The sequence below is a fragment of the Phymastichus coffea genome, unplaced genomic scaffold, assembly GCF_024137745.1.
Source record: "Phymastichus coffea isolate CEN01 unplaced genomic scaffold, Cenicafe_Pcof_1.1 PCOF00057, whole genome shotgun sequence".
Lineage (NCBI taxonomy): Eukaryota > Metazoa > Arthropoda > Insecta > Hymenoptera > Eulophidae > Phymastichus > Phymastichus coffea.
The window spans coordinates 1,350,333-1,375,153 of NW_026706868.1; the positions used below are offsets into that span (position 1 = coordinate 1,350,333).

Here is a 24,821-nt window from a genome sequence, read left to right on the forward strand (position 1 = left end):
CATGTCCAGCTCGACACACACGATTGACGAAAAGGAGCGTTTGAATGGGCCTTAAAAACACTCCAAACAATGTCGGCCAGCAACAAAGTCCAAGTCGAAACAGACCAGACGATCGATACGTTCGTTTGCTGCGCATGCCAATTGAAAATGCATGCATTCCCGTGCTGTGCTTCAGCGTTTGATTATGCGCAGCCCGCCTGTATCTCTGAATGGCCGACAGTGGTTCGTCGAGAAAAATCGTTGCTCAAGCTTGGAAAGTTCACTTTCCTGGCGACCGGTGCAATTTCAAATTTTTGTGCTCCTCGATCCTGCCTCCTGCCTCCTGCCTCCTACCTCCTGTCTCTTGACGCATTTCATCTGTTCGTTCAGCTTCAGCTCATCGAATATAAACTACGAGCATAATGCCAAGGGAAATTCTCGTCCTATTCGCGTGCGACTGTTGGACGTTTTTTAAGCACGAATGAAAATTGAGGCGAGCCCATTCGCACAGCGCCATCCAGAGACATGCAGTCGATAATAACTGGAAGTAGCACGAGCTGCAGTCCATTAGCTGATCTGTCATTAGGAGGCGCTGAGAGCGGGAGAGCCGAGCGCCATAATGCAAGCACGCCCGATGGGTAATTCAAACTGGAGCTCCAAGTGTGCCGGGCGCCCACGCTCTCGCGCGATCCGCTTTTGTCCTTAATGCGCCGCCCTCTTCGCTCGACGGGCCCAACTAATCTCTCGAACCGCGTTCGTTATGCAGGCGCTGCCATACACGCGCGAGAGAAGCCGCGCGCGCTCCGAGCTTGAGATAGATCGAAGCCGAATGTGGATCGAGCCAGAGAGCAGCGCGAGGGATGGATATTGCCGAGTGATTCGCCCACGGCTTACATTTATGAATGCCGCGCGCCCGACCGGCCGGCCGATGAATAAGGCATTCGAAAAACCTGCCTCTCGCTCGCGCGCTGATAAATGAGAAAACAAGCGATAGAGATCCCGGGCTTTTGTTTATTTAGGCGAGCGCGAATAACGTCTATAATAAATAACGAATGACGTCCCGCCATTGGCCGAATCGAGTCTCCTCTCAGCTTCAAGTCCGCAAAAGTGACTTTTGCAATTACGGAGCGTCGAGAAAACAGCCAACGTTGGAACATCGCTATCCACGTGTCCGCTTATTGACGGCAACGCTCGTTCTTTCATTACGCAATTCTCAACGCTCGAGTATTTTTCTCTCGAGTCGAGAGAAAAAAACAAGCCTTTGAACGCGAACAAAGACGCTGTTCTTGGTCTAGGAGCGGGTGCAGCAACCCAAGATTCGGCGATTCAATAAAAAAGAGAAGCTGCGGCTTTATTCGATTAGCTGAATTATGCACGGGTACTTCGCTCAAGTGGAGGACGGAGAAGACGAGGAAGCCCGCTGGATCGAAAGAGAAGAAAAAATTCTGGCCGCGCTGGTCGATTGTTTCACGCTCGAGAAAGTCAGCCGAAATTTTCCTGAAACAGTCTGTTTTTGTTTCCCTTCCGTTTCGCGGCTACCGGAAATCGAATCGATTTCGCGTGCGATCCCGCTCGTGCTCCTTTTTATCCGGCACACACGACCCATTATGTAAGGAATACTCGAAGAAACTCTTTTCAGTTGCGCGTTGCGCCGTACGACGAAAGGGAGAGCCGATTGATAAAAGGGTCAGACGCGGGAAATGAACACGTACAATAGCGGCCGAAGGAAAAAATATCGGCGCGACGGATTCCTCCGAGGAAAAAGGGGGTCTTTCTCTCTCTCTCGCTCAAGAAAATCTCTCGTTTTTCTGAATCGCGCGCGATGGACAAAGATTTAGCTCCTCTTTTGTGTAAGGCCTGCGCCACTTCTCTCTATTGTGCAAAAATTGGGCCTCTTATACACGGGCGAAGGCGGAAAGGGATAGCCAAACGGGTTTTTCTCTCGATCCGTGAAAATATAAAAAGTGATCTCGAGGGCTGCTGGGGCACGCGGAGAGAAAAATCCAGCAGCTGTACTGTGCCGATATATTGTGTAGCGCGACTCAGAAAACGTCCATTGTCCAGCCTCGTGCATGCTCTTGTTCCGTGTGCTGTGTTGTGTGTTTTTTTTTCGTCGGCAGAGAAATTCTTCGATGAAAGTGCTGCTCCCTCACGTGGAAATCATTGAAAAAATAAATTTGAAAATCTGGGTCATTCGTTGCATCTGTCGAGAATATAGCTGTACTCGTATGCAAATGATGGCCTCATCGCGACACTTTCCGATTTCAGGCGAATCAACCATTGGAATTTTTCAACCATTGAAATTGTATATTTGCAACGCGCATCCACGTCGCTAAAGTGTCGTAACGGCATCGATTTCTCTTTTAACGAAAAACAGGCGTGCGCTTGCGATCACGATCACACGGAACGCATCGACGAAGAAATCGGTTAAAAAAATTTCCGAGCTTGATCAATATTTGGATCCCTCGCAGTTCGCTAAGCATCAACGCTTTCCGAATAGCGATCGAGAGGGGCAAGAGCCGCATCACTTGGCGCGCACACACGTGCAGGAGGCTGCATACCTCGGGCGATCCCCTTTCACCGCACAAAAGACGGACGTGCCGGGCACCGATCGCGTGCAGTACGAGCAGGGTCGAAAAAAAAGGAATCCTTTAACGCAACCCCGCGCACACACGTGTCTACGTCTGTGTGTCATGCTGCTGCAGCTGAAAGCCGCACAATGTTTCCCGAAATCTGAGGGATTTTTGCCTGCAGAGCGCAGGAATATTGAATGGAAACGGACCGCATCGCTCAGCCGTCGCTCAGCGAAGCACCTGTGCAACGACACTTTCTCACGCTTGGAAAGCAACGAGAGAAAGAGAGAAGCGCGGGCGATTCGATGCAACAAAAGCGACATACACAGCAAGCTCGTAAAAGTTTTACCAAATGTATAGCAAATTTGTAATGCTACACGGACCAGAGACGATTGACTTTCATGTCGATTCCAGCCAAGACAATGGCAAGCCGAGGAAACCTATCTTTTTTTCTCTATCTCTGCGAAGGTTTCAATGAAAATTCAAGACGAAGCAGACAGAGTACAATGCTGTCTCTTTCTCTCTCTCTCTCTCTCTCTCTCCGGCGTCGGTATTCGCGCACCGTTAAAATTAATCCGATCGTTAAAACGGAAATATACGGCGTCGTAAAAGCGCGTGCACCGAAAGACAGGACTAGTTGTAATGGCCCAACGCGCGGAGTAATTTAATCGTTATACCTTTCGTCGGAAAGATGAGTTTGACGAGTTGACCGAACACTTCTCCGATTCCGTTGGGTACGGGTACAAATCGACTGCGAACGACAGAGAGGAGATAAATTAGAAAGCAGATATAAAAGAAGCAACTTTGTTTGGCTATTCGGGAGGCCTTGATTTCGGATAAAAGGCAGAGAGAGGACTATAATTTTTTAACAGGCTCGCGCTCGCACGTATGAAATGCCCTACGATTCATAAAGACGCAACTGAAAGGAATGCGAGGTGACACGCATCCATTAAATTCATATTGAGAATACAAAGTATAGAAAGGAGAAGTATTCTCGAGTGATCATTCATCTGCCCTGCCAATTGCGTGTCTAATTGCCATTCAAAGTATTCACCGAGACGTAGATACGACGGCACGTCGGTTCGGCGAGGGCGCTAAAAACTCGAGAGAGGCTGTTATGATACTTTGTACTCCCGTACTCCAAGATTTGTTTTTTAACGCGTCGGAGATTTATGCGCGCGCGAGCAGCCAGTTGATGCCTATAAATGAGAGACGGGAGCACTTTTATGATCGGCACTTCTTGCTTTTCAAAGCGCGAAACCGTAACAGGCTGACTGCTGCTGCTGCTGCTGTCGCTGCTGCCGCTGCTGCCGCTGCTGCCGCTGCTGCTGCCGCTGCTGATGCCGCTGTTGCTGCTGGCCGACGAACTGCGACTTAAAGGCGATCCTTTGTCATTATAATGGCCCATTTTTTCAGTGCTTCATAAATGTCCGAAGCTGTATACGTTTTCAGACTTAGACGACTTCTACTTTGTCTGACAAACTGATGCCAAAATATGTTCTTCGTTTCTGTTTTGTCAATTTCGTTCGTATATTCGATAACATTTCCAGGTGAAAGCCAACCGAAAGAAAAATTTTTTGCGTCATTGATTCATCGTTCAGTTGATATCAGCGTTAAAATTAACGACAACACTCCTAGATAAAATTGTGCTTTTAAATGACGAAGGTCGTGTCAACCACTTTGTTTTTTATGAAAAGCAATCTCCCTTGAATCTTCTGATTAACTAGTAGCTCCACGACTCGTAATCACTTGAAGAGTAAAAATGCAAGAGAAAATTGCCATTTTGACTTCAGCATCAAAGTTAAAGAAGTAATTGCCATATTAAATGCTTCCACGAAGCAAACGAGAAGATACACTGGGTATACATCCTTCAAATTGTCTTGGACGCTCGGCAGAAGCCGCAAAACTCAATCTGCCACAGGACACATCCTTAAAAAGGTAGAGTAAAAAGTAGAAAATCGGTAGCATGAACGTACAGAAACGCCCCGTTTAGCCGGTTAATATTCGCACATCTCGCGAAACGAGATTTTGAAATACGCTTTTCGCAGCCGGCTGGTCATATATTTTTGAGAAGGGCGCGCGATCCGCCGCGTTTTAGGCGGAACGTATCCTGCACTCGGGCTGGCTTTCATTTGCAGTAAACGATGATAAAGCGTTCGCGCCGAGCCTATCATCTTCTCGCCGCGCGCCGATAATTGATACACAGTTAACGAGCGACAGAGTGAGACTACTATGCTGCGCTCGCCGCGAGAGGGGGGAAAAAAGTGTGGGGCTTGCGCCGCGACGCAGTGGGTAATTAAGAACACGCTTGCGAATTTATGCGCCGCTAAGAAAACGAAAGTGAGATTCGATCGTGTGCGCGTCTCTTGCTTTTTTTAATGTGCGTGCCTCGATTATCGCGCGCTGAACGAGTTTTGAAGACGTGCTAAATCTGACGGTAGCTATACGTTCGGACCGACGACGAGAATCAAACCGCTTTATTACGTTCCGGCAGTATAACGAACTTGATAGGGTGAAGATGTAACGTCTGCCATTTTATTTTGGATCATAAATTTAGCCACTTCTTTCCCAGTATCATTATTCTTACATGGCTTTAAAATTCTTTCAAAATATATAACGATATTGCATCTTAATCAGTGAACCATACACAGTTTATATTAAACATCCTATTTTTTAAATTACTTCTTAAGTCAATAAGTAATCCAGTAATACTTAGAGCAATAAAGACATCACTAAATTATTGCATGTCGCTGTTTTAAGTAAATCCGGATTTCCTTCGGATAATGCTTAGTATTACGACTTGATATTGCTATTCAAATACATTTTTCAAGCGTCAACGACCATCTTGTTTCTCTCGCTGGCTTCTCATTGCCTAATGCCGGCCAGTTCAATTTTATCGATGACTTTCACGTAGAAAAAGCTGAGCAACGCGACGGTGCACGACGCTTCGAAAGAGGAAAAAAATTAAGTTTTCACAAATTTCCAATTGATAATGGTGTGAATAAGCGTTAGAGAAAAGAAAATGTATATTCGTGATCGCGACTACGATATAGGATGCTATTTTTCACTACTCCGCGCGATCGGCAAAGCGAGCGCACTTCGAATCTTATCTTTACGTACACGCGAGAAGAAGCGATTTCACCTCGCTCTTCGCTCCCGCGCAAACGCCCGCACAAGGCTCAAACCGCCCTCTCGCTTCTCGCTCCAGGATCGAAACTAAGTGTGCCTCTTGCGGAACTTTTATACACTGTCTAATAACGGCGGTATTATCGTCCTTATAGCTACAGATATTTCAGGGCTTCTATGTTACCGATCATGGACACTCTTTACGTACTCGCCGGCCGCCTGGCGCGTTTCCATCAATTGGAACTTACCGTCGCTAGATATTTAACTAACTAAAGGTAAAGTATCAGTCAATAATAACTCTGTCAAGCTTTATATTTAATTTGATTTTATCTATGTACGCTTAGAAAACTGATAATTCTAGTGTTTCGCTGAAGTATAATTGTTGAAAAAGACGAAAAATTGTAAGGAGATAGAAATTTTATTTTATTTATCCACCGCTGTGCCGATAATATCGTGTACAAATTTATTGCCCATTTTATGGATAACATCATACACTTGAGCAAAATGATGCGATGACATTGAAACACCCAGAATTGCCTTTTACCTGGCAGTCCTGCCGTACCCGTCGATCTCGAGGTGAACAGACCAGCGCATGCGCGCAGCGCCACTACTTGGGCCAGTGCACAGCGTATGCCAGTTGCCAGTCCCGTTAACTGGGCCATCGCGTAAGCTTCGTCTTTCACTTGGTGCGCTTCTCGAGCTCGCGAGTGCCCTTGAAAATTGGTATCCGTTGAAGCTGATGAGAAGTTTGCCATCGCAAGTGAATCGTCCGTTGGTCGGAGCATTAACGTCCAGACGGTCCAGCTTACTACCTCCCTGGTCGTCTCCAAGGTGCTGCGTGAGCGAGCGAGCTGAGAAAGCGTGAGAGAAAGAGTTGGGGCGTGTGTGTGCGTATGTAGTCAGGCATAGGTTTCGCTCCCACCTGAAGCGCCTTCGCGTACGTACGGCAAATTGCAGTCTTGAAAACCAGGTGCCGCTTGCCCTGTACTCGGTTGAACCTTGCTTTTCTGCAGGGAAACACACGTAGACGCGTGCACTTGGATGTCGTAATTTTTACGCGGGTTTGTACGCGGTTCCCCTTCTCTCGGTATCTCGTCCTTGCGTAATCTGACAGCCACGTAGATTCGCATCTCCTTTTTCGGCATTCGCTGTGGCAACGCGCCTTCGACCAGCAAGTATAACAAAGCCGGTTCCGCAAGAAATCAGCTTTACTCGTTAAAGATGAGGAATTGCATAGCCATGAATTGGCGGACGCGTACTGTGCTGACGATCGTGTCCTTGGTGAAAATGCTGTGCAGTGCCGTACAGGCAGCGCAAATACCACCTCTGCAAGCTACGACGGGACTGACTATAGCAAATACCGTTCAAATCGAGTGTGCGAGTGAAGCGATCATCGTGCACGTATTCACGGAAGGGAATTCAAAATTCCACGGACTGGTGTATCCCCGAGGCTTGTCGAAAAATAGCTCGTGCCTGCACGAGTATCAGAGCCAAGACAGTCCAATTACGTACAACTTGCCGCTGAGGTCCTGCAACACCATGCCTACGGAACTGGAAGACGGTGGAATCGAGTACTACAACACGATAGTGGTGCAGCCGCATTTGAAGTTAGTTACGAACCAAGGCAGAGGCTTCCACGTGCGGTGCCGTTATCAAACTCGAGACAAAGTCGTGTCCAACGATCAGACGCAAATGGCTATGCTGCAATCATTGCCGTTGCAATCGGTCGCTCCGGTGCCAAGCTGCTCAATGAAAATCTATAGCGGCGAGCCGTCGGCGCATCATATTGCGGAAAATGTCAAGATCGGCGACCTCCTTACACTCGTCATCAGTATCGAGAAACAAAAGGAATTCGGCCTCCGGATAACCGACTGCCTGGTTCGCGATGGCATTGGATGGGGCGAGCAGCGTTTGATTAACCACGAAGGATGCCCGGTCGACAACGAAATCATGGGACAATTCAGTTACAGCGAAGACAAGACCGAAGCTAAGGTTCAATTTCAAGCGCACAAGTTCCCGTACACTCAGAGCGTCTATTACCAATGTAACGTAAGCCTGTGCTCTCAGAACACAGGTGGCTGCTCCGACACGCCTCCATTGTGCAACGAAATAGCTCGAAGACGCAGGGACACGAAAGACGCGAGTAATGCTAATTCGGAGACTGGCGTACCTGCCACCATTGAAGTCTACAGTGGTTTTTATGTCAATGACGCGGACGTTGTCCCAAAACCCGATTATTACGACGTTTCGAAAGAAAAAGCTTTCGACGATACGAATGCCATTTGCATGTCTCAAAGGAGCTTCGCAATTGGCATAGCGATAGCCAGTCTCTTTTTGCTACTGGCGATTATTGGAGCAATCCTAATCTTATTAGGCAGAAGACGACATAAGAGTATCTCCACTTCAGGTTCTTCGATCTACAGTGGTCCTTACACCAATACTGCCTACAGCCACAGCAGCTAAATCGATTCTCTAACAGGCGCTGATTATACTCGTATTATACGGCGAACGAACGAACGCCAAGGTGTATTTTATTCATTTCTTTTCCGTGTGCTATTTTTGTAATCAGCCGTCGCCGTGCTTTATTTACTTATTTTCTTTTCAGTGTCTTTGCTTCGTAATATTCCAACTTTTCTCTACACACTGACTAACACAGAAATAATTCATCGACGACAGCTTCTAACTAAAACACGAATAAACGTTTTTATGACGAATAGCACAACTGGAAGACTAAGGACCAACTGTATAAGAAAACTAATTAGGACAATCAGCATTTCAAAGATATGTGCTTGTTGTCTTACACAGGATATCTGAAACAGTTGGACGTGTAGACAAATATTTCTATTTGCATTTCATTACTTCTTTTGACATTGACCACTTGAAAAGTGATCTAATGCCTGACAGAACTAATAAAATGCCAACTCGAGCTACTCTTATAGCTTTGAATACGTTTCGCATCGATACAATTGATTTTATAACAATTATCTATCTTTCATCTCATCGTTCATTTTCAATTTCACTTTCACTTCCTTACACAGACTTACTCATATTCATATAGAATGGTTGACTGATTTTGTATCCTCTAAATAATTTTAAATTTGCTAAATACCTAAACGGCCAGGAAGGTGGTAAGTTAAATTATTTTATTTTATAAATAAACTATTTAATTTGTAAAATAATTTTATTTGGACTTAATGACACGGATGAATATCTGTCGATGGTTAATTTTTCATGAGGTAATTTTCCTCGTAAAAATTTCGATCAGCCCGCGATGGGGCATTCATAAATAACGATGGCCTATGAAGTGGGACTCCTTAACCCTCACTACGCAATAATATTATTAATTTTTTTCATTTTACATTTATCGTACACTGATTCAGATTTTACTGTAAACGAATTACAAATGATTTTTTGAAATGTTGTAATTGGCATTTGTCTACCTCGAAATATCTGTAACACTATAATTTAACCCTTTGCGGCATGTATGAAGGGCTCTAATAAATCGTTGCTCACGGGGATTTTTAATATTTTATCCTTCTAATATGTTAATAAATGTATAACTATATCAAATTATCGATTTTTAGTCGCCATTTTTTCAAAAAATGGCTGAAAAGTGCACCAAAATGACGATTTTTTAGAAAAAAAATGTGTGTCGCAAAGGGTTAAAAACAAAAAGAAATTTTTATGTCATCTACGCTCATACAACATATCAGACGCTTAAACACATTTAATATAAGTTTTTTTATACTATGCATTGAAAGAAATTTTACACTGTTTTGTATTTATTTATCCCCTTCATGTTTGTATGCTGTATGAAAATGAGATTAGAATTAAAGATATGAAATACCTATACGTACATACTCACACATATACTAGCAAATACACATACATCACATAACTAGATTAGAGGCTATGTACGGATGCGAGTAACAGATAGCAATCATTAGATCTTCATATATTCCGTGCGGATTAAAACCAGCTGAAAGAACATCGGAGCCAGTCTGAATTAACCGACCATTTATTTGATATTTACGAGACCACGGTATTTGCGAAACTTGCAAAAAAAGAAAATATATTTTTAATATTTCGAATGTCCTTAAATGCTTTTTTTGTTCGAACTTTCCGTTTTATCGAGATCGATGAAACTTGCTCATACCTGTCTGACGAAAAATTTGTAAAAAGAAATCTTACCTCATCACGTGCATCAGTTTACTGCTGAAAATATTCTTTTTCGCAAGAGCAGTCGAGAATACTTCTGCCTCTAGAAAACATACGTATCCAGGTCCTTGAGTGAATTACATCGTAGATAAGTCGATGAACATAATTAACGGTTTCACGACTCTAATACCAGTCAAAATTTTCTATTATTATTTTGACTATAGTTATAACTAGTACCATGGTCTACAAAGTTTGTTACAATAGCTTTTGTTTTATAACTCGCCAAAACATGAACAGCAGATATTTTTGTGAAGTCTATGTTGCAGCATTTCCAGTTGAATTGAGAAAGAATATAAATTAATTTACATGCTTTCTCACTTTATATCATGGTTTTTTGAAACTAATCGAAGATAACAAAAGCCATACAAGCTCAACGACTTAGGTGAGAATGGAATGAACAGCATGTAAACTTTATCAATAGTTTTGCATCTCGCAAATATTTTTACAGTAATATTCGAAAATGGAAGGTAATACATAAAAAGAAACTTTCTTCTTCATTATGCAAGAATTCAGCGCCAGAATCCAGTCTTGCTGCCTCCCTTGCCGACATGAAGGTTCTGAGTGAGTGCGATAAAAGAAAACGAGAAAGTATGCAAGAACAGTACATGATATCCCATTTTTATTGAAATTATATCATGCGTGGTGTGAGGGTTTTGCGTGTGCAATTAAGTAGGCTCACTTTACACTCGGAACTCTGTATTAATATACTTCGTTCTATTTGGTGAAATAAACGTATATAAGGGTATTTTTAATGTTTGTATTACCCTCAAATACACGATTCCTATTTTCCTTTTTGTCCAATTTCTATCTTTTGACCCTCATAACGAAAAGTCTTTCTTTAAATGAGTTGGCAATCAAATATATCTTACATAGAAATAAATATATCCAAGAAAATATTTATAAGTTGAAATATTACAAAAAAAAAACATGGTAATAAATCCAACCATACGGGAGTGTTTTTAAAACTTTTCACTTAAAAATGTTAATCTTTGAAAAAAATAATTTATTTTTTATTTAAAAATGAGTAACTGTCTTTTTTTTCGACTTCAAAAAGAAAGGGGTTTCGTATTCAATCTGGATTTTCATATTTACCTATATTCGCGCATTACCAACTTGATTGAAGCATAACTTAACGAGCAATTACACAATATTGAAGTCGACTTTTTTATATAATCTTATTTAGTTTTACATTTAGTATGTAGAAGCTTAGTGATGCAGGGTTTTTAAAGGTAAATAAACTTTAGAACATTTGTACTGTAAAAAGTCCAATATTCTTTATTTAATATTGATAAAATATGTAATAAAGAATGGATAAATTAAAGTATTATTAGAATATATAAATTATTCTGAATGTGATACAATTTTATTGTAATCTATTTTCTACTATAAGCTAACTTATTTACATATGACTGCGAGATATTATGTTTAACTAAATATATTTACAAGAATTGAAGTAAGGTGTATACATTAGAAACTTTATTTCATGTCGCGATATTCATGAAGTTTAATTTACTACATCTATATTTTAGCTGTGTTTAAAATTTGTGTACGTTTATTAACATACAAAAAAATTAAAACTACCGTTAACCTATAATGCCTGCATATTTTTACAATCAATTCATAAACAGATACTTTTCATTTTATTAGAAAAAGTTCAATAATCACTGGAAATTATAAAGTAGCGAAACTTTGAAAAAACTAATTTAATTTTATATTTATTGTCTGAAGCACTACGATTTCTAAGCCAAAATAATGCCAAAAATATTTTGTTTATATTGAAATAGTAAACTCATAAATAGCCTCATAGATTATTCACATCCAATGCCAGCAGACCAATTACAAATTCCACCAATCGGATCAAATGATAATTTGTCTGGACACGTGTATTCGGTTCCTATAATAATGCCATTTACCATTTTTGCGCACGAAATGAATTTTTTACAAGAATCCGGGTGAGGAAAATTCCCTTGATCAAGACACTTTACGAAACCTCTACTAGTGATAACAAGTTTTCCATCAGATCCACCAACAAATCGTTCTTCTACATCCTCGTAATAGTCATAATCAGTAACTGCAGGTTTTAATGGCCGAGGCTGAATCTGATAAGAAGTATCTGATGCGACTTTATCAGAATCATACCTAGGACCTTTGCGACGTCTATCGGAAGAAATTACCCTACTTGAAGTGGTACCTGTAGAGACTTCTGCTAGTTGTGGAGATATTGTCGTACTGATCTTGCGTCTGAAGTTGGGCTTGATGACGGCTGGTTCACCTATTGTGGTAATTGGTTCAAATATTAATTAAATAATAATTTACAATGATTGCACGCTGCAACATATATTAGCCACATTTTATGCATTATTAAGGCAGAAAAGAATGGATAATTTCGCACCACACATTTAAGCTGACGTTTATAGCATATAGCGTATTAAAGCTTTTTCCTCACTTATATACAATGCAGCGTAGTTTTTGTAAGAGTAATACATAGAGAAAACGCGATGGATAGACATTAATGATAAAAAAAATCCATACACCTTAAATAATAATATGTTTAAAATGGTAAATGATGCATTAGCCAGACAAATATGTGTCAATTGGATTGCAGACAAAGTCGAATTCAACGCGAGAAAATGTGAAAAGTGTAGGATGATTTGTGAAAAGAACCAAAACCATTTCGTAGTCGAATGATGATGTATGGCAATGATTTGGCAAATGAGTTAGTTTCTTATGCTTATATAGTTCGTAATTCATAGCAAGGCACTGGATAGTATAAGAAACCGTAAGAAATGAACCGTCATATGTAGAAATAGTAGTATATTTGATAATGGTCAAATTTACGCAATTTCCACAAACACAGTCGTAACCCCTTATTAAGACAGATTCAATCACATTATTATAAATATCGTAGCCGAGGGCTCTGTACCCGAATTAGACGCCAAAATCGATGCTGGTGGATCGGCTAATATAAGTTCCAAATTTTGTGGAATTCCACTCTGATCAGCCGTTATTCCCACCACGCGGGTATCTACACCGAAATGCAGAGGATAGATTTTCTTCGTAGACGGTAACGTCGCGGTTGACACGCTTGAATATGAGCCTCGGGATAGCAGAGCGTCTCCTGGTCTTCGGAATATGTTTAATCCTGGATTCCTCGAGGGGTTAACCTGTTTTGATTGTTACGTTATTACTAAAAAAATGAGCTTACTAAATACTGTGCAGGATGTCTATGTTTTTGAAAATAAACAACATTTTAATACTTGGTGCAATTATAACATGTGCTTAAAAAGTGAAGTAATGTTGAACATTCAGTGACGTGTATTGCTGTTATCACTAGAATAACAATTTTCAAATTTATAACTAATGCGGTTAAAGCACACACTAAATTTAATCTCACTTATAAAATGTACAAGTTTTTTCCTCAACTAACTTTTTTGAATAAAGATCGACTATTACATGTAGATACATCCACATAATTTATTTCGGAAAACAGTTACAATGTTAAAATGAAAGAGTCAAGTAGTAAAATGATGCATATAAAAATAACTATAGTTTTAAAAGTGTCATAAAGGAAAATAAATTAATTTGTCAAAAGAAAGGTAGTTGAGTAATTCAATATTGACACATATTTTTAAAAAGCAGTGTATCAGATTTGATATGAAAATAAGGAATCGCATGATCGAGGTAGTGGTTATTTTAGCGAAGGCACTCGTTGTTATTTTCGTGGCTTGCTTTTGTTGCTCTAAGAATCTTTGTTCATTCAAAACTGACCTCTCGAGGATCATTGACAATAACAGCTTCAGGTACCGAAGCACTAGTCTCTAAGTCATTGTCAGTTTTTGATTCCGTGCGCCTGATTCTTTTGCGGATGACCTTTTTCATTAACCATCTTCCTTGTGAAGAACTCTCTGTTGATTGGTGCTTGGTTGAACCTCGATATATTAAAATCCGCTGTCTATGAACTTTGTTCTTATCACTTCCGATAAATGGCTTTTTGTCTTTGACTAAAGAATTTTGAGAATTCATAATGGCACTTTGAATCGTTTTCAAATCAAAATTTCCAAATACATTCTGATTAGTTTTTGGTTCGCTATTTACAGAATTTAGTATTTTCAAAGCAGATTCAAAATTGGACGTTGGATCATTGTTTCTCTGTACATTTATTTTATAAATTTTACTATCTGTATTGAAATTCTCTTTTAAATTATCGACAGTCTGTAAGTTTGTTCTCTGACTGGATATTTTTGGCAAAATATCACGTTCTGCTACATGATTATCTTCAGTTTTTAAAATAGTTACATTAGATATATTATAATCATCGTTTTTCAAAACTTCAATTTTCAAAACAGAACCGAATCCAGTCATGCTTAATTTTTTTTCAGGAATTTGCAAAAAGAATAATTCGTTATCCGGACCATCTACAAACCTTACTGGCACTTTTATAACTCTTTCAGTATCATTTTGATTCGAAGGAGTCATCAATGGAGTAAACAAAAGACTTTTTGGACTACTTTCTGGTGTATAAAAACTATTATTAAAATTATTGTCTTTCTTTGGACGTTCAGTCATAAAATCACTTATAATTTTATGAACGGTAAAATCCTTGGAGACAGGATGATGAAGTTTCAGCTCATCTAAAACCTAGAAATCAGAATAGATAATGCATTCCTTCTGTTTTCTATATATTCAAGACTGTCCATGGAATAAGTAAGAAGAAGAGAGACAGAGGCAGAGTAGCGAAGTAAATACTATTAAGCCAGAGGATAGAGTAGTATTTGAAAATGAAATTTCAAGTGTACTGTAGGCAATCGTAAAGATGGAATAGCTGAGTTACAGCAATAGAGTTTGTCAACAAATAATTTAATAACAAAGTGTGTGGTTAATGGCCAATCAAATTGCTAAAGACTGATTCAATTTCTATTGTTGATGATGATTCTTCCCCAGACTCTGTCGTAAATTTTCTTTCGCTGAATTCACTCTCAATTGGTAAAGTTGACCATTCAACACTTCGCTCTGTTGATAATCCGCGAGGTATTTCGTTTAAACTTTCATCTTTATGAATTCCATTTGGCCTTCGTAAAAATAAACGAGGTAATGGTGTTGTAATTTTCGGAATGTAAGTTGTTGACGTTAGTGACGAATACTTCTTTTTAATTGAAATTTTCTGTCTCTCTGTCGTTGCTGATTCTACAATTGACGTAACAAGTCTTGTAACTACTGGTTTTGAAGTTGATGCAGGTATTGAATTGTCATTTTTTACTTTGGCTGTGGTACGATGTAATTGATGTGCTCTTTTAACTGCATCAGCAAAGTAATCGAATTTTTTTGTAGGTATTAACGTTTCATGAACACTACTTTCTGTTGTTGTTGTAGTAATTCTAGATGAATAACGAGGAGTAATTTTAGTTCTGGTTACAAAATTTTCAAATTCTTTCTTTTCATCAGCCTTAATTCGAAATCTTGCCCTTGACTTTGGATTGGCAGAAGACGGTACTCTTTCTGTAATTCCCTCGTTCGTTTCTTTTGTTTCTTCTAAATGTAAAACTTTTGATCGATTCTGAAGTAAAATACTTTCTGGTGTGTTAAATGATAATGAAGTTTCAAACGGCTCTGTTACTAGGTAAGATTGTTCTGTGCTTGTTTCATTCGATTTAATATCTTCATTTGTAAAATTTGTGGGTGCAGCTGAAGCTGGCCGATAGCGTTCAAAAAGATATTTTCTTTTGTTAAAAATTTCATCAGGTGTATCCGGTCTAGTAGTAGAGATAGTTGTATCCACATCAGGTGATAATGTTCGGCGAATAGAATATCTTGATCGTGGCCTTACCGTATTGATTTTGCTGTAAGTATTTTCTGAAGGTTTTGAAGTAGTGTCATCTATTGACTTAGTAATAAATCTGAAGCTACCTCTCCTAGAAGTTGTTGTTACTTTTTGTTTCTGTTCATCAAGAGGTCGAAGTCGTCTTATACCTTTGCTTCGCCGGAAGTCCGTGTCGTTTTGGGATTCTTCGATAGAATTTGGTGTAGTAGACGGCCGTTTTCTCAATAAAACTTTTCTTGTGCGTTGCTGTAGTGTTGAAAGTGTAGCTCCATTGGTCATATCTGCCGACGTTGTCGTTTTTGGTTGTATGGTTTTTATGAAACTAGTTGGTATTGTAGTTCGAATGAAGTCTTCTAAATTCGGAACAGTAGGTTCATGAGTATTCCATAAATATGGAGGTACAGTTGTTTGTAGTGAAGACTCTAAAGAGTTAAATGTTTCATCTTCTACATGGTTCGTTGTTGTTTCACTCGGAATAGGTTCTGTTACCTCTATTATAAAACGAGTATTCCGAGAAGTTGCATCTTCCACAGGTTTTGTATTAGCAATAGTTCTATCAAAACTGTACTCGGTGATAGTTGTTGGTCTTCGAGTATTGGATGTTGGTTGTCTTATCAAATTAACGTTTCTTATAGCTTGAGCTTTGCTGTCAAAGCTATCAGCTGTTTGCTGATCTAATCGAGTTCTTGATCTTCTATAAAAATTTTTTTGTCTTATTGGTTGTTCTGAAGTTGTTTTTAAAACTAGCGTTTCCTCTAAATCACTAGCAGCTGTTGTTACTCTAAATGGTCTTCGATACTTTCTACTAGGTGTATTAGCAGGTATTATCTGCTCTTGTTCATTTAAAGGTCTTCTAGAGCTTAAATTCCGTGAATTTATATCTTGCAGTTTGTATCGACTAGAACCTCGATTTCTTGTTTTGGACCTACTTACCGCTGCACTATCTTTTTGTTTTTCCTGTAATTCAGAATCGTTTTGCAGATCTTCACCTTTAAGGTTTGCGGTCTCATCATCAACTGTGCTTGTCAATTTTTCCGGATTTCGCGGGCGCGTTCTTGTGCGTGTTTTAGGTGCTTTTGTTGTAGTCCGTGCAACATTTTTGGAGCGTGTACTCACCTTAGATCTTGTCGTAGATTCATATCCTCTCAACGTACTGCGAGTAGCTTCTGTTACTGTTGTTGTGGGTGAAGTTGGTCTAGTTCTTCGAGGGAATCCAAAAGGTCGTGGCTGCGATACTGCTGCTATAGTTTCCCGTGTGCTTGATTCCGTTGGAATAACAGTCATCAAAGGTTCGGTCACGCTGTTATCTATAATATTAGTATTAGGTGCGAGCGTTGTTTCATAAATGCGTTTTGTGGCGTAAGGCATTGTAGTAGTGATGACTTTTTCGTCGAAAAAAGGTGTTGTTAATTTCATTGTTGGCGATAATTCTTCTGAATATAAACGAGCCGTTGAAGGAGTTTCTGTCGTGAAGGGAATTATACTTATTTTACCAGATTCTCCTACAATTGTAATAGTCTTTCCCTCCGTCACAAAATCATCAATAAGTTTTTGTGAAGAAGAACTTAAAGTTGTTGGAGTGTGTTCACTGCTAGTTTGTTCAAATTCCTTAACAGGCGCACTTGTTGTACTTCGAAAACGATTTGCACTGACGTATCTAAAACACATTATCGTTCACATTAGTATAAATTTGAAAATAATAAATGACATGAAATTTACATTCAATGATGTACCTTGATTTCGGCGTTGTCGCATCTTCTTCAGTTTTTGCATTTTTCGGAGTACTCTCTTTAGAACTTAAAATATTTATCAATAATTAGCTTTGTTAATAATTCTAAATAGCCACGTATACATAATAAATTCTTTGTCAAATAAATTACCTTGAGCTTCGCCTAAACGAATGAGTTGATTGACTCTTGGTAGTCGTATCTAATTCTTTAATATCGTCACTGTTATAAAAAAATTAATTTTATATTAATTTTGAATACTAATATTTATTATTATGATTTTTATCAATAGATTATTACTTTACAGACTCAGTTGATGTCGGCCTTGTTCGCCGAATATTTACATAGCCCGGAGTAGATCGATGAGTCGATGAAGGTTTTTCTTCGGGTACATTCTGTATTGATTTTTCTTCTGATGAAGCTACATCAGTATTATCACTATTTTCTTCATCGTCTGTTTCATCATCGTCTTCAAACGATTCATCATCAATTTTTGTAGAAGTTGTTGACGAACTAAAAATAAATATTTATCAGAATTAATTAAGCTAAAAAATATAAATAACCAAATTTTTCAATTTCACAATACCTATGACGTTCAATGGTAACATATTTTGGCTTGTTGGATCGTCTTAAACCTTTGACTTCCGGGACATCCTCTAATCCTTCAAATTGTGATCTTCCGGGCCCATTTACAAACTTAGATCTTGAGGTTGATCTATTTATTACTTTTTCTTCTATTTCTTCTTCCTCATCGTCTTCATCAACGTCATCATCCTCGATATTAGCGGTTTTTCTACTACTAATTGATAATCTTGACGACGGTAATCCATAAAGATTACTTCTACTCGACTGTCGATTTAAAACTCTTTCGTACAAACTTTTACTGATCGTGGCTGGAGTCACTGACCCATTTTCTTGATTTATTCCAGAATTTTTTTCTTGCAAAGCTAATTGTTTTTCCAACTGCTCTATACCTCCTGAAAATTATATTGAATCTAATCAATGTTCTAACAAAGCAAACTTCCTATCTTAGTATAAAACTCACCGGCTTTTTTAATGAGGTCAATAAGCTCTTTTATCACTTTTGGATCCTGTTCTTCATCTGTGAAATCATCTGTCGATCGAGCGGAACTGGATATTGTAGAGGGAGTAGAAGTAGTTGTCGTCGAAGTAGTTGTTGGTCGACTTCTGCTGATTATTTTATAAAGCAGGGATCGAGCTGTGGTAGTGGTAGTTGTTGTAACTCGGGATTTTTTTAATTTTTCGTCCTCTTCTTTACTTTTCTCAATTTGGCTATCATCCTCTTCTGTTTCTTCAATTTCTTCATCATCCTCCTCATCTTCTTCAATTATATCTTCTTTTTCCGTAGTTGTACGTTTAGTTGTTGTTGAAACCGTAGCAGATTTTGCTTTAGGGCATACGACATTCCTTGGGTAATCGCAAGAGTCCGCCAATTTATTGAACACGAGCCCTAAAAAATTAATTCAGTAAATTTTTCATGACGTAAAAATTTTCATTGTATTCATGATGTACCTGAAGGGCAAGTAAATTGATTAGCAACAATTCCTAAACCACTTGGTCCACTATCAAGGCACCAAAAATATTTTTTACAATCTCGTGGGTGTGGATAAAATCCTTCCTCTTCACATTTAAAATCTAGTACAATAATAAAAAAATATTACAAGATTATAAAAATATGTACAAAACTGTAAGACAGTTTTAATTTAATTTAAATCTTACCACCACCGGGATCAGGTGTAGTTGGTGGTTCTGGAGTGGTAACTTTTTTATTCCCAGACGGTCTCTTAGTGGTCGACCGTATATTCGGCTTTTTGATACTGCCTCTTGCATCAGCATTTGCACGTGTTCTGAACCGATTTTTATTAGTAAGTGCTTGTGGCTTTGTTGTCGTATTTATAGTTGTTTCAACATTTTCATTATCTTCGGCATCAACGTCGATTAGTTCATCATTTGATATTTTCTCGGTTGACGTAGAACTCGTTCGACTTCTCGATTTAGAACGCTTATCAGCTGAAGATCTCAACGAATTTCTTCGATTCGAAGAATTGTTAGATTTTCGGCTACTACCAAATGATGAGTTTGATTTTAAAGTATCGGATACTCTGTTTCTTTTCTTAGTAGATATTGCGTTTGGTTTCTCGTCTTTTTCTTTAGTATTGCTACTTTAAATTATAGGAAAATATTGAACAGTTCCACTTACGTTTTTTATATAAAAGTATTCAAATAATTACCTGTTGTCTTCAAAAAGAGCTTCCTTAGCAGCTTCAATCAATGGATAGGGCCGTCCGTGACACTTTCCACGAAAGTCGTCGTTATCGATAGACCAAAACATTATGCCGCCAAGATTGTTTTCGTTAACATATTTTGCCTTTGCTCGAACAATATCTTCATCATCATAGCCAACCCATAGTTTATCATTGTAGGCATAAGGCCCCATAGCCTTTGGGTAAGGTTTCTCTATCGTCCATTCTTCTTTTTCTATATTCTCACAAATCTGACAAATCGATAAGTAGTTAAATTAATTTATAAAATATATCTGTACAGCAAGTAAATTTATAAAAATATATATCTTACTTCATAATAGGCTAAATATCCTTTTTCACGTGTGGCATCGCCTTCAGCACCAGGACCATCAGCGGGAGAACCAAGAGCAGTTGCATCTTCATTAAACAGAGTATAACTTCGTCCATATGTGGGGATTCCAACGACAATTTTATTAGATGATGCACCACTTGCAATTAAATGTTTAATCGTATAATCCTGTAAAAAGCATAGCTGATTATGTGTAAATAATAGTAAATTTACACGTATTTTATGGTTGCACTTACGATTGTCAATTCATTATCATAATTGTATTCATTGTCTTCTTCAATTGGATAAAGAGGAGAATGATGATTGACCGCTGGTTCATAAGCAGAATGATAATCGTATGATAAGAGATTTATAAAATCTAAATATTCATTCAATCGTGGAATATCGTAACCCTTGTCGATATATTCTATACCAGCAGGCACAGCCATTGTGAGAAGGAGTCTCGGTTTACCAGTTTTTGACGATTCTTTTTCGAATTCTTCTCGTAATTCCTATAAATTTGTATTGCAATAAGAATTGCAATTACTAACTACATTATGTAATATCTTGAATTTCAAATACCTGTACAAGATTGGCATAATTATCTTTGTCCCGTGGCTTTCCACCGTCTCTAAAGGCGGGATACTCCCAATCGAGATCTAAACCATCAAAGTGATTCTGCCTGAGAAATTTGACGACATTTTTAACCAATTTTCTTCTCCTCTGAGCGTCAGCGACCATAGGAGAAAATCGACTAGAACCTTCATTCCATCCTCCGATGGCCAATAATGTTTTTAAGTCTTTGTTGTATGTTTTCAAACCCGTAAACTTTGCATAGCCACCTAAAATATTAATTATTTTGATATTGAAAAATAAATAATAGATTCACGTCCGAAAATATTGATTACATAAAATGCAAGAATACCTTTGTCAATATCTTGATACTTGTCGAATGGCTTTAAAGTATTATCCTTCGTAAATCCTCCGAACGCATAGATCAGGTGAGTGCAAAGATAAGGATTTATGTTTTGTGGTGAAAATTTTGCTGTTCCGGGACGGTATACGGACCAATTTGTGTAATAACAGACCACTCTTCGTTCTGCATCATCTATCGAAAAAGTGTTTAAAAAAATGAAAAATATGATTGCCATTATACAAGTAACACTCCTAACTCTGTTTGCATTTCAAGCATAATAATTGACGTAATAAAATTGCTAATAAAAAAGGTAATTGTGTATATTTTACACAAAATAATAACTTTCGTTTTTTTTTAATGAACCGGTCACTCGGCCTATCCTGTCCTTGCGCACTTTAAAATGTTTTTTCCTGACTGACTTGTAAAGTTTCCCTTTATGTCTTAGTGAGTACAATTTAAATTGTGAATTCGTAGCACGCGCTCAAGTATTTTGCCGGACAAAATGCTACAAACATTCCAGTCAATTATTTTTATACGGTGCACGTGCATCTACGCTGACAGTCACCTCAATAGTTTTCCGGAGAAACTTATACGACATTTCATTGCTCAGAGAAACGAAACTACAAGCTTTAAAGTCCATTTGATGCTTCTACTGGTTTTTTTTTTCTATGAAAATAATAAGGAAGTGATAAATTGACAACTCTAAGAAAATGGATTATTTAATACAATAATAAATTGACGATTCAAAGAAAATGTATTATTATATAGATTGACTCTCACTGTTGATACCTAGTAAATAAAAAGAAACGAATGTCCGCCTACGAACGCCTGCAGTCGTGGACTTGTCCACGACTGCGGACAAAAAGTACGATGCCATTTGTCAAAATGAAACGAAAGTAAATAAAAAATTTAATTCGTAATATCAGTCGTCCGTTTCCTATAAGAAACTTACCACTTTTTGCACACGCTGTAAGCAGGATCAACAGTAAAACTTTACATCCGACAAGCGCCTTCTGTAAAAGTAAGAGATAAAAATTAATTGTTAATGCAGCGAAACACATCATTACACAATTGAATTGCGATTAACAGATAACAGTGTCATTGAAAATATACAACAGCTGAAAGTTAAATTAAGATGCAAGGAATGTTCGAGTGGCTGTATAGAAGACGGTGGATTATCCTTATAATTCAATCGGTTAATCAATTGCAGTAGTTTCTCACAGGAAAGGATATGCCCGGATATCTTGCGTATGCACAACTTCCTGCGCTCGGCGGCATCGGACAGGAAACCTTTCACATATGAGAATAATAACCGTGACGTGAATTTATATGTGAAAATCTTTCGTGAATCAACGAACCGAAATCTTCCTACTCGTTAACATTGAAAGGTTCTCTTCGACGTCGAAAGTACGTATTATAAGCACTGACGCACACTGCTTTCATCGACGAAATATTCCGAAATGAGTTACAATCACGTCAACGAAATCGTCCACTGCTCGGAAGACTGAATCATTAACGCAATAATGATATACAGTGATATAACGGACGGGCGCGTTTGACGAATTCATTAGCAGGTAGACTTTCTTACGGCTAAAGGATACATAATCGATTGCCAGTCGGTTCCTGTTACGGATACTTCGAGAAGAACGGTTTAGTCAGTATTGTTCGATCGATTTCTTTTTATACAAGAGTACATGTTTTAATTTAATTAATTTAATGTGTTAGCTTAAACAAATTCAACTGTCGTCTTACATAATTATCTGGATAATAGCGGTATTATAGTGAACAAAAGAATCGACCTTTTACACAATAAATCATTACGAATAATCGTTTGTGTATTGAAAGAAAACACAAGTGTAGGTACAGGGAAGACGATAAAGAAGAAAGTTATCGTAATTGGCAATAAAGCTTCTTTTACTACCGAAGAAAGTTAGAATAATTCTTTGATTTTTCTGAAAAAATTAATCTTGATTCGATATTTTCTATTTTATTATAGCTGCTAGGAGTATATTGAAACAATGTCAAATGAAAGACATTTTTATTTCTATTGCTTCCTTCGGGAATGAAATTAAAAACCTCATGTAGCATTCTTGCAGGAAGAGTAAAAAAAACCGCATGCTTAGTTAATGGTCCGCAAGAAAGTACACTCGACACTTACTTGTGTTGCATAGAACGCAAAGAAAAGCAAGCTTATTTGTTTCGAAAAAGTGTCGATAAAAGTTGGCCTAAAATAACAATTTACCTCGAAGTACAACAGCACCATAAACAAAAATCGCATTTTCCGCTGCGTTTAGAAGCTATAAAATCTTGCTGGGACTATGGCATTCAGCTACTTTCTTTCAAAAAAATTTTACGTTTGCCACTTAAAGAACCCATTTGGCGAAATCATCAAGAGCTTACTCAATTTTTGCGCGCGCACGCACGGGGAGCTTCCCCCCCCCCCCTCCCGCTGGTACAAACAGGAAAGAGTTTGAGAGGAGAGCGCTACGGGCTTAGCTTTCTTACACGTGTGTTTCCAACTTTCGTTTTATTTACCGCCGTCGACGGCTGTAATAACTGTGGACTTTCTTCGCCTCTATTACAGATAATCGTCGACTACGCACCTCTTTATCGCCCCTCGCGCGCGGTTCGCGTATAAAATCATCCGACGATGAATATTAATGGGCTTCGGTAACTGAAAAATGTCGGCGAGATGGTTTATTTACTTTTTTTTCAAAGCGATCTGCTTTCACCGTGGCAACGACGCATTATTTATGACATCGACGTGTAACTCAATCGATTATATCGCGCATTACATTTTTATCGACCTCGCACGTCAAAGTCTCGCGTGCACGGCAGAAACGTACTCGAACGTCGATAACCAGTTGTCGAAAAATGGTAATCGCAAGAAGTCGCTTACGGACCACGTGGGTAAAGCAGTCGATTTATACGTTACGCAATGTCGCGTATGCATACACAGACGGGCCGGACAGGCGGGGCGTTGGGGAGGAAGAGAGAAAGGCACGCTTTCACGGCGAGGCAGTGCGCGAGAAAAAGAAAGACGTAACTGCTTACGAGAAGTTGTCAGCGCGCGTCGAGGATGCCGCCGAGCTTCTTCTATAAATACATCGAATCATGAGAACCCGCTGGCTGCTGGCCAATGTGTGCGAGTGAATGACAAGCAGGCAGCCCGCCGCTAAAGAAGATCGCCGAGTGCGATGGATTTGCTTAGCTAAACTAATTGGCCGCCTGTCGACGACGTACGCTAATGACTCTATTCATTAAATCGGCTGAATTTCTTCGTTTTTCCATCTTCGAGCACCCCATCGTCCGCCGAGAAATTGGCCTTTGTTCGCGCGAGAAAGGTAAATTGCGCTCCGCGGCGTGCGCATAATGCACGTGTTTTTAACGCTAATTAGCACAGCAGCCGGCGACACGGTGTCGATAGCTAATCCTTTGTATGCTTACTGCAGGCGTCCCGCTCTCTGTCGTAAGCCCCGTGAAATTAACATTATCATTTAGAATCGGATCCGGCCGCCGCGTGGTGCGGCTACATCTTTATTTAGCATCGATGTTGCGCCACGCGCAGGTATACGCGGGTGTATAAGCTTCTGCAATCGGATATATGAAATTGGCCATGTACATCAGGAGCCTCATCGCCAATGCCTTCCACCTACAAGACTGCTTGCCGTGTGAGAACATAGGCAGCCAAGAGAGAGAGAGAGAGAGTTGTAAATTTTCAATGCCAGCATGACACACGGAATTGCGGTTCTCTTTATAGCAAAGATCATTCAAATGCATGCCTGGCTTTTGGCTGTTAAAACCTCCACGTGTGGGTGATACACAAACCGGAATGCCGGAGTGCGTGTGCGGGACCGAGGAGCACGATTTCT

At 39.1% G+C, this 24,821-nt stretch overlaps 2 protein-coding genes across 2 annotated transcripts; one reads left to right on the top strand and one right to left on the bottom strand.

Moving 5' to 3' along the window:
* The first annotated feature begins 6,337 nt into the window (after window positions 1-6,337).
* LOC131666168 (cuticlin-4) lies at window positions 6,338-10,633 on the top strand. Its single transcript, XM_058938579.1, has 2 exons — window positions 6,338-10,278; window positions 10,345-10,633. The coding sequence occupies exon 1, from the start codon at window positions 6,900-6,902 to the stop codon at window positions 8,139-8,141; it is 1,242 nt and encodes a 413-aa protein (XP_058794562.1). The 5' UTR covers window positions 6,338-6,899; the 3' UTR covers window positions 8,142-10,278; window positions 10,345-10,633.
* Window positions 10,634-14,330: 3,697 nt separating this feature from the next.
* On the bottom strand, window positions 14,331-20,789 carry LOC131666156 (mucin-5AC-like). The gene is made up of 12 exons (XM_058938566.1): window positions 20,616-20,789; window positions 20,291-20,545; window positions 20,037-20,222; window positions 19,694-19,956; window positions 19,182-19,621; window positions 18,975-19,097; window positions 18,487-18,912; window positions 18,028-18,418; window positions 17,742-17,954; window positions 17,595-17,663; window positions 17,448-17,510; window positions 14,331-17,371 (listed from the first exon to the last, which is right to left on the bottom strand). The coding sequence occupies exons 1-12, from the start codon at window positions 20,772-20,774 to the stop codon at window positions 14,773-14,775; spliced, it is 5,187 nt and encodes a 1,728-aa protein (XP_058794549.1). The 5' UTR covers window positions 20,775-20,789; the 3' UTR covers window positions 14,331-14,772.
* Window positions 20,790-24,821: the final 4,032 nt, after the last annotated feature.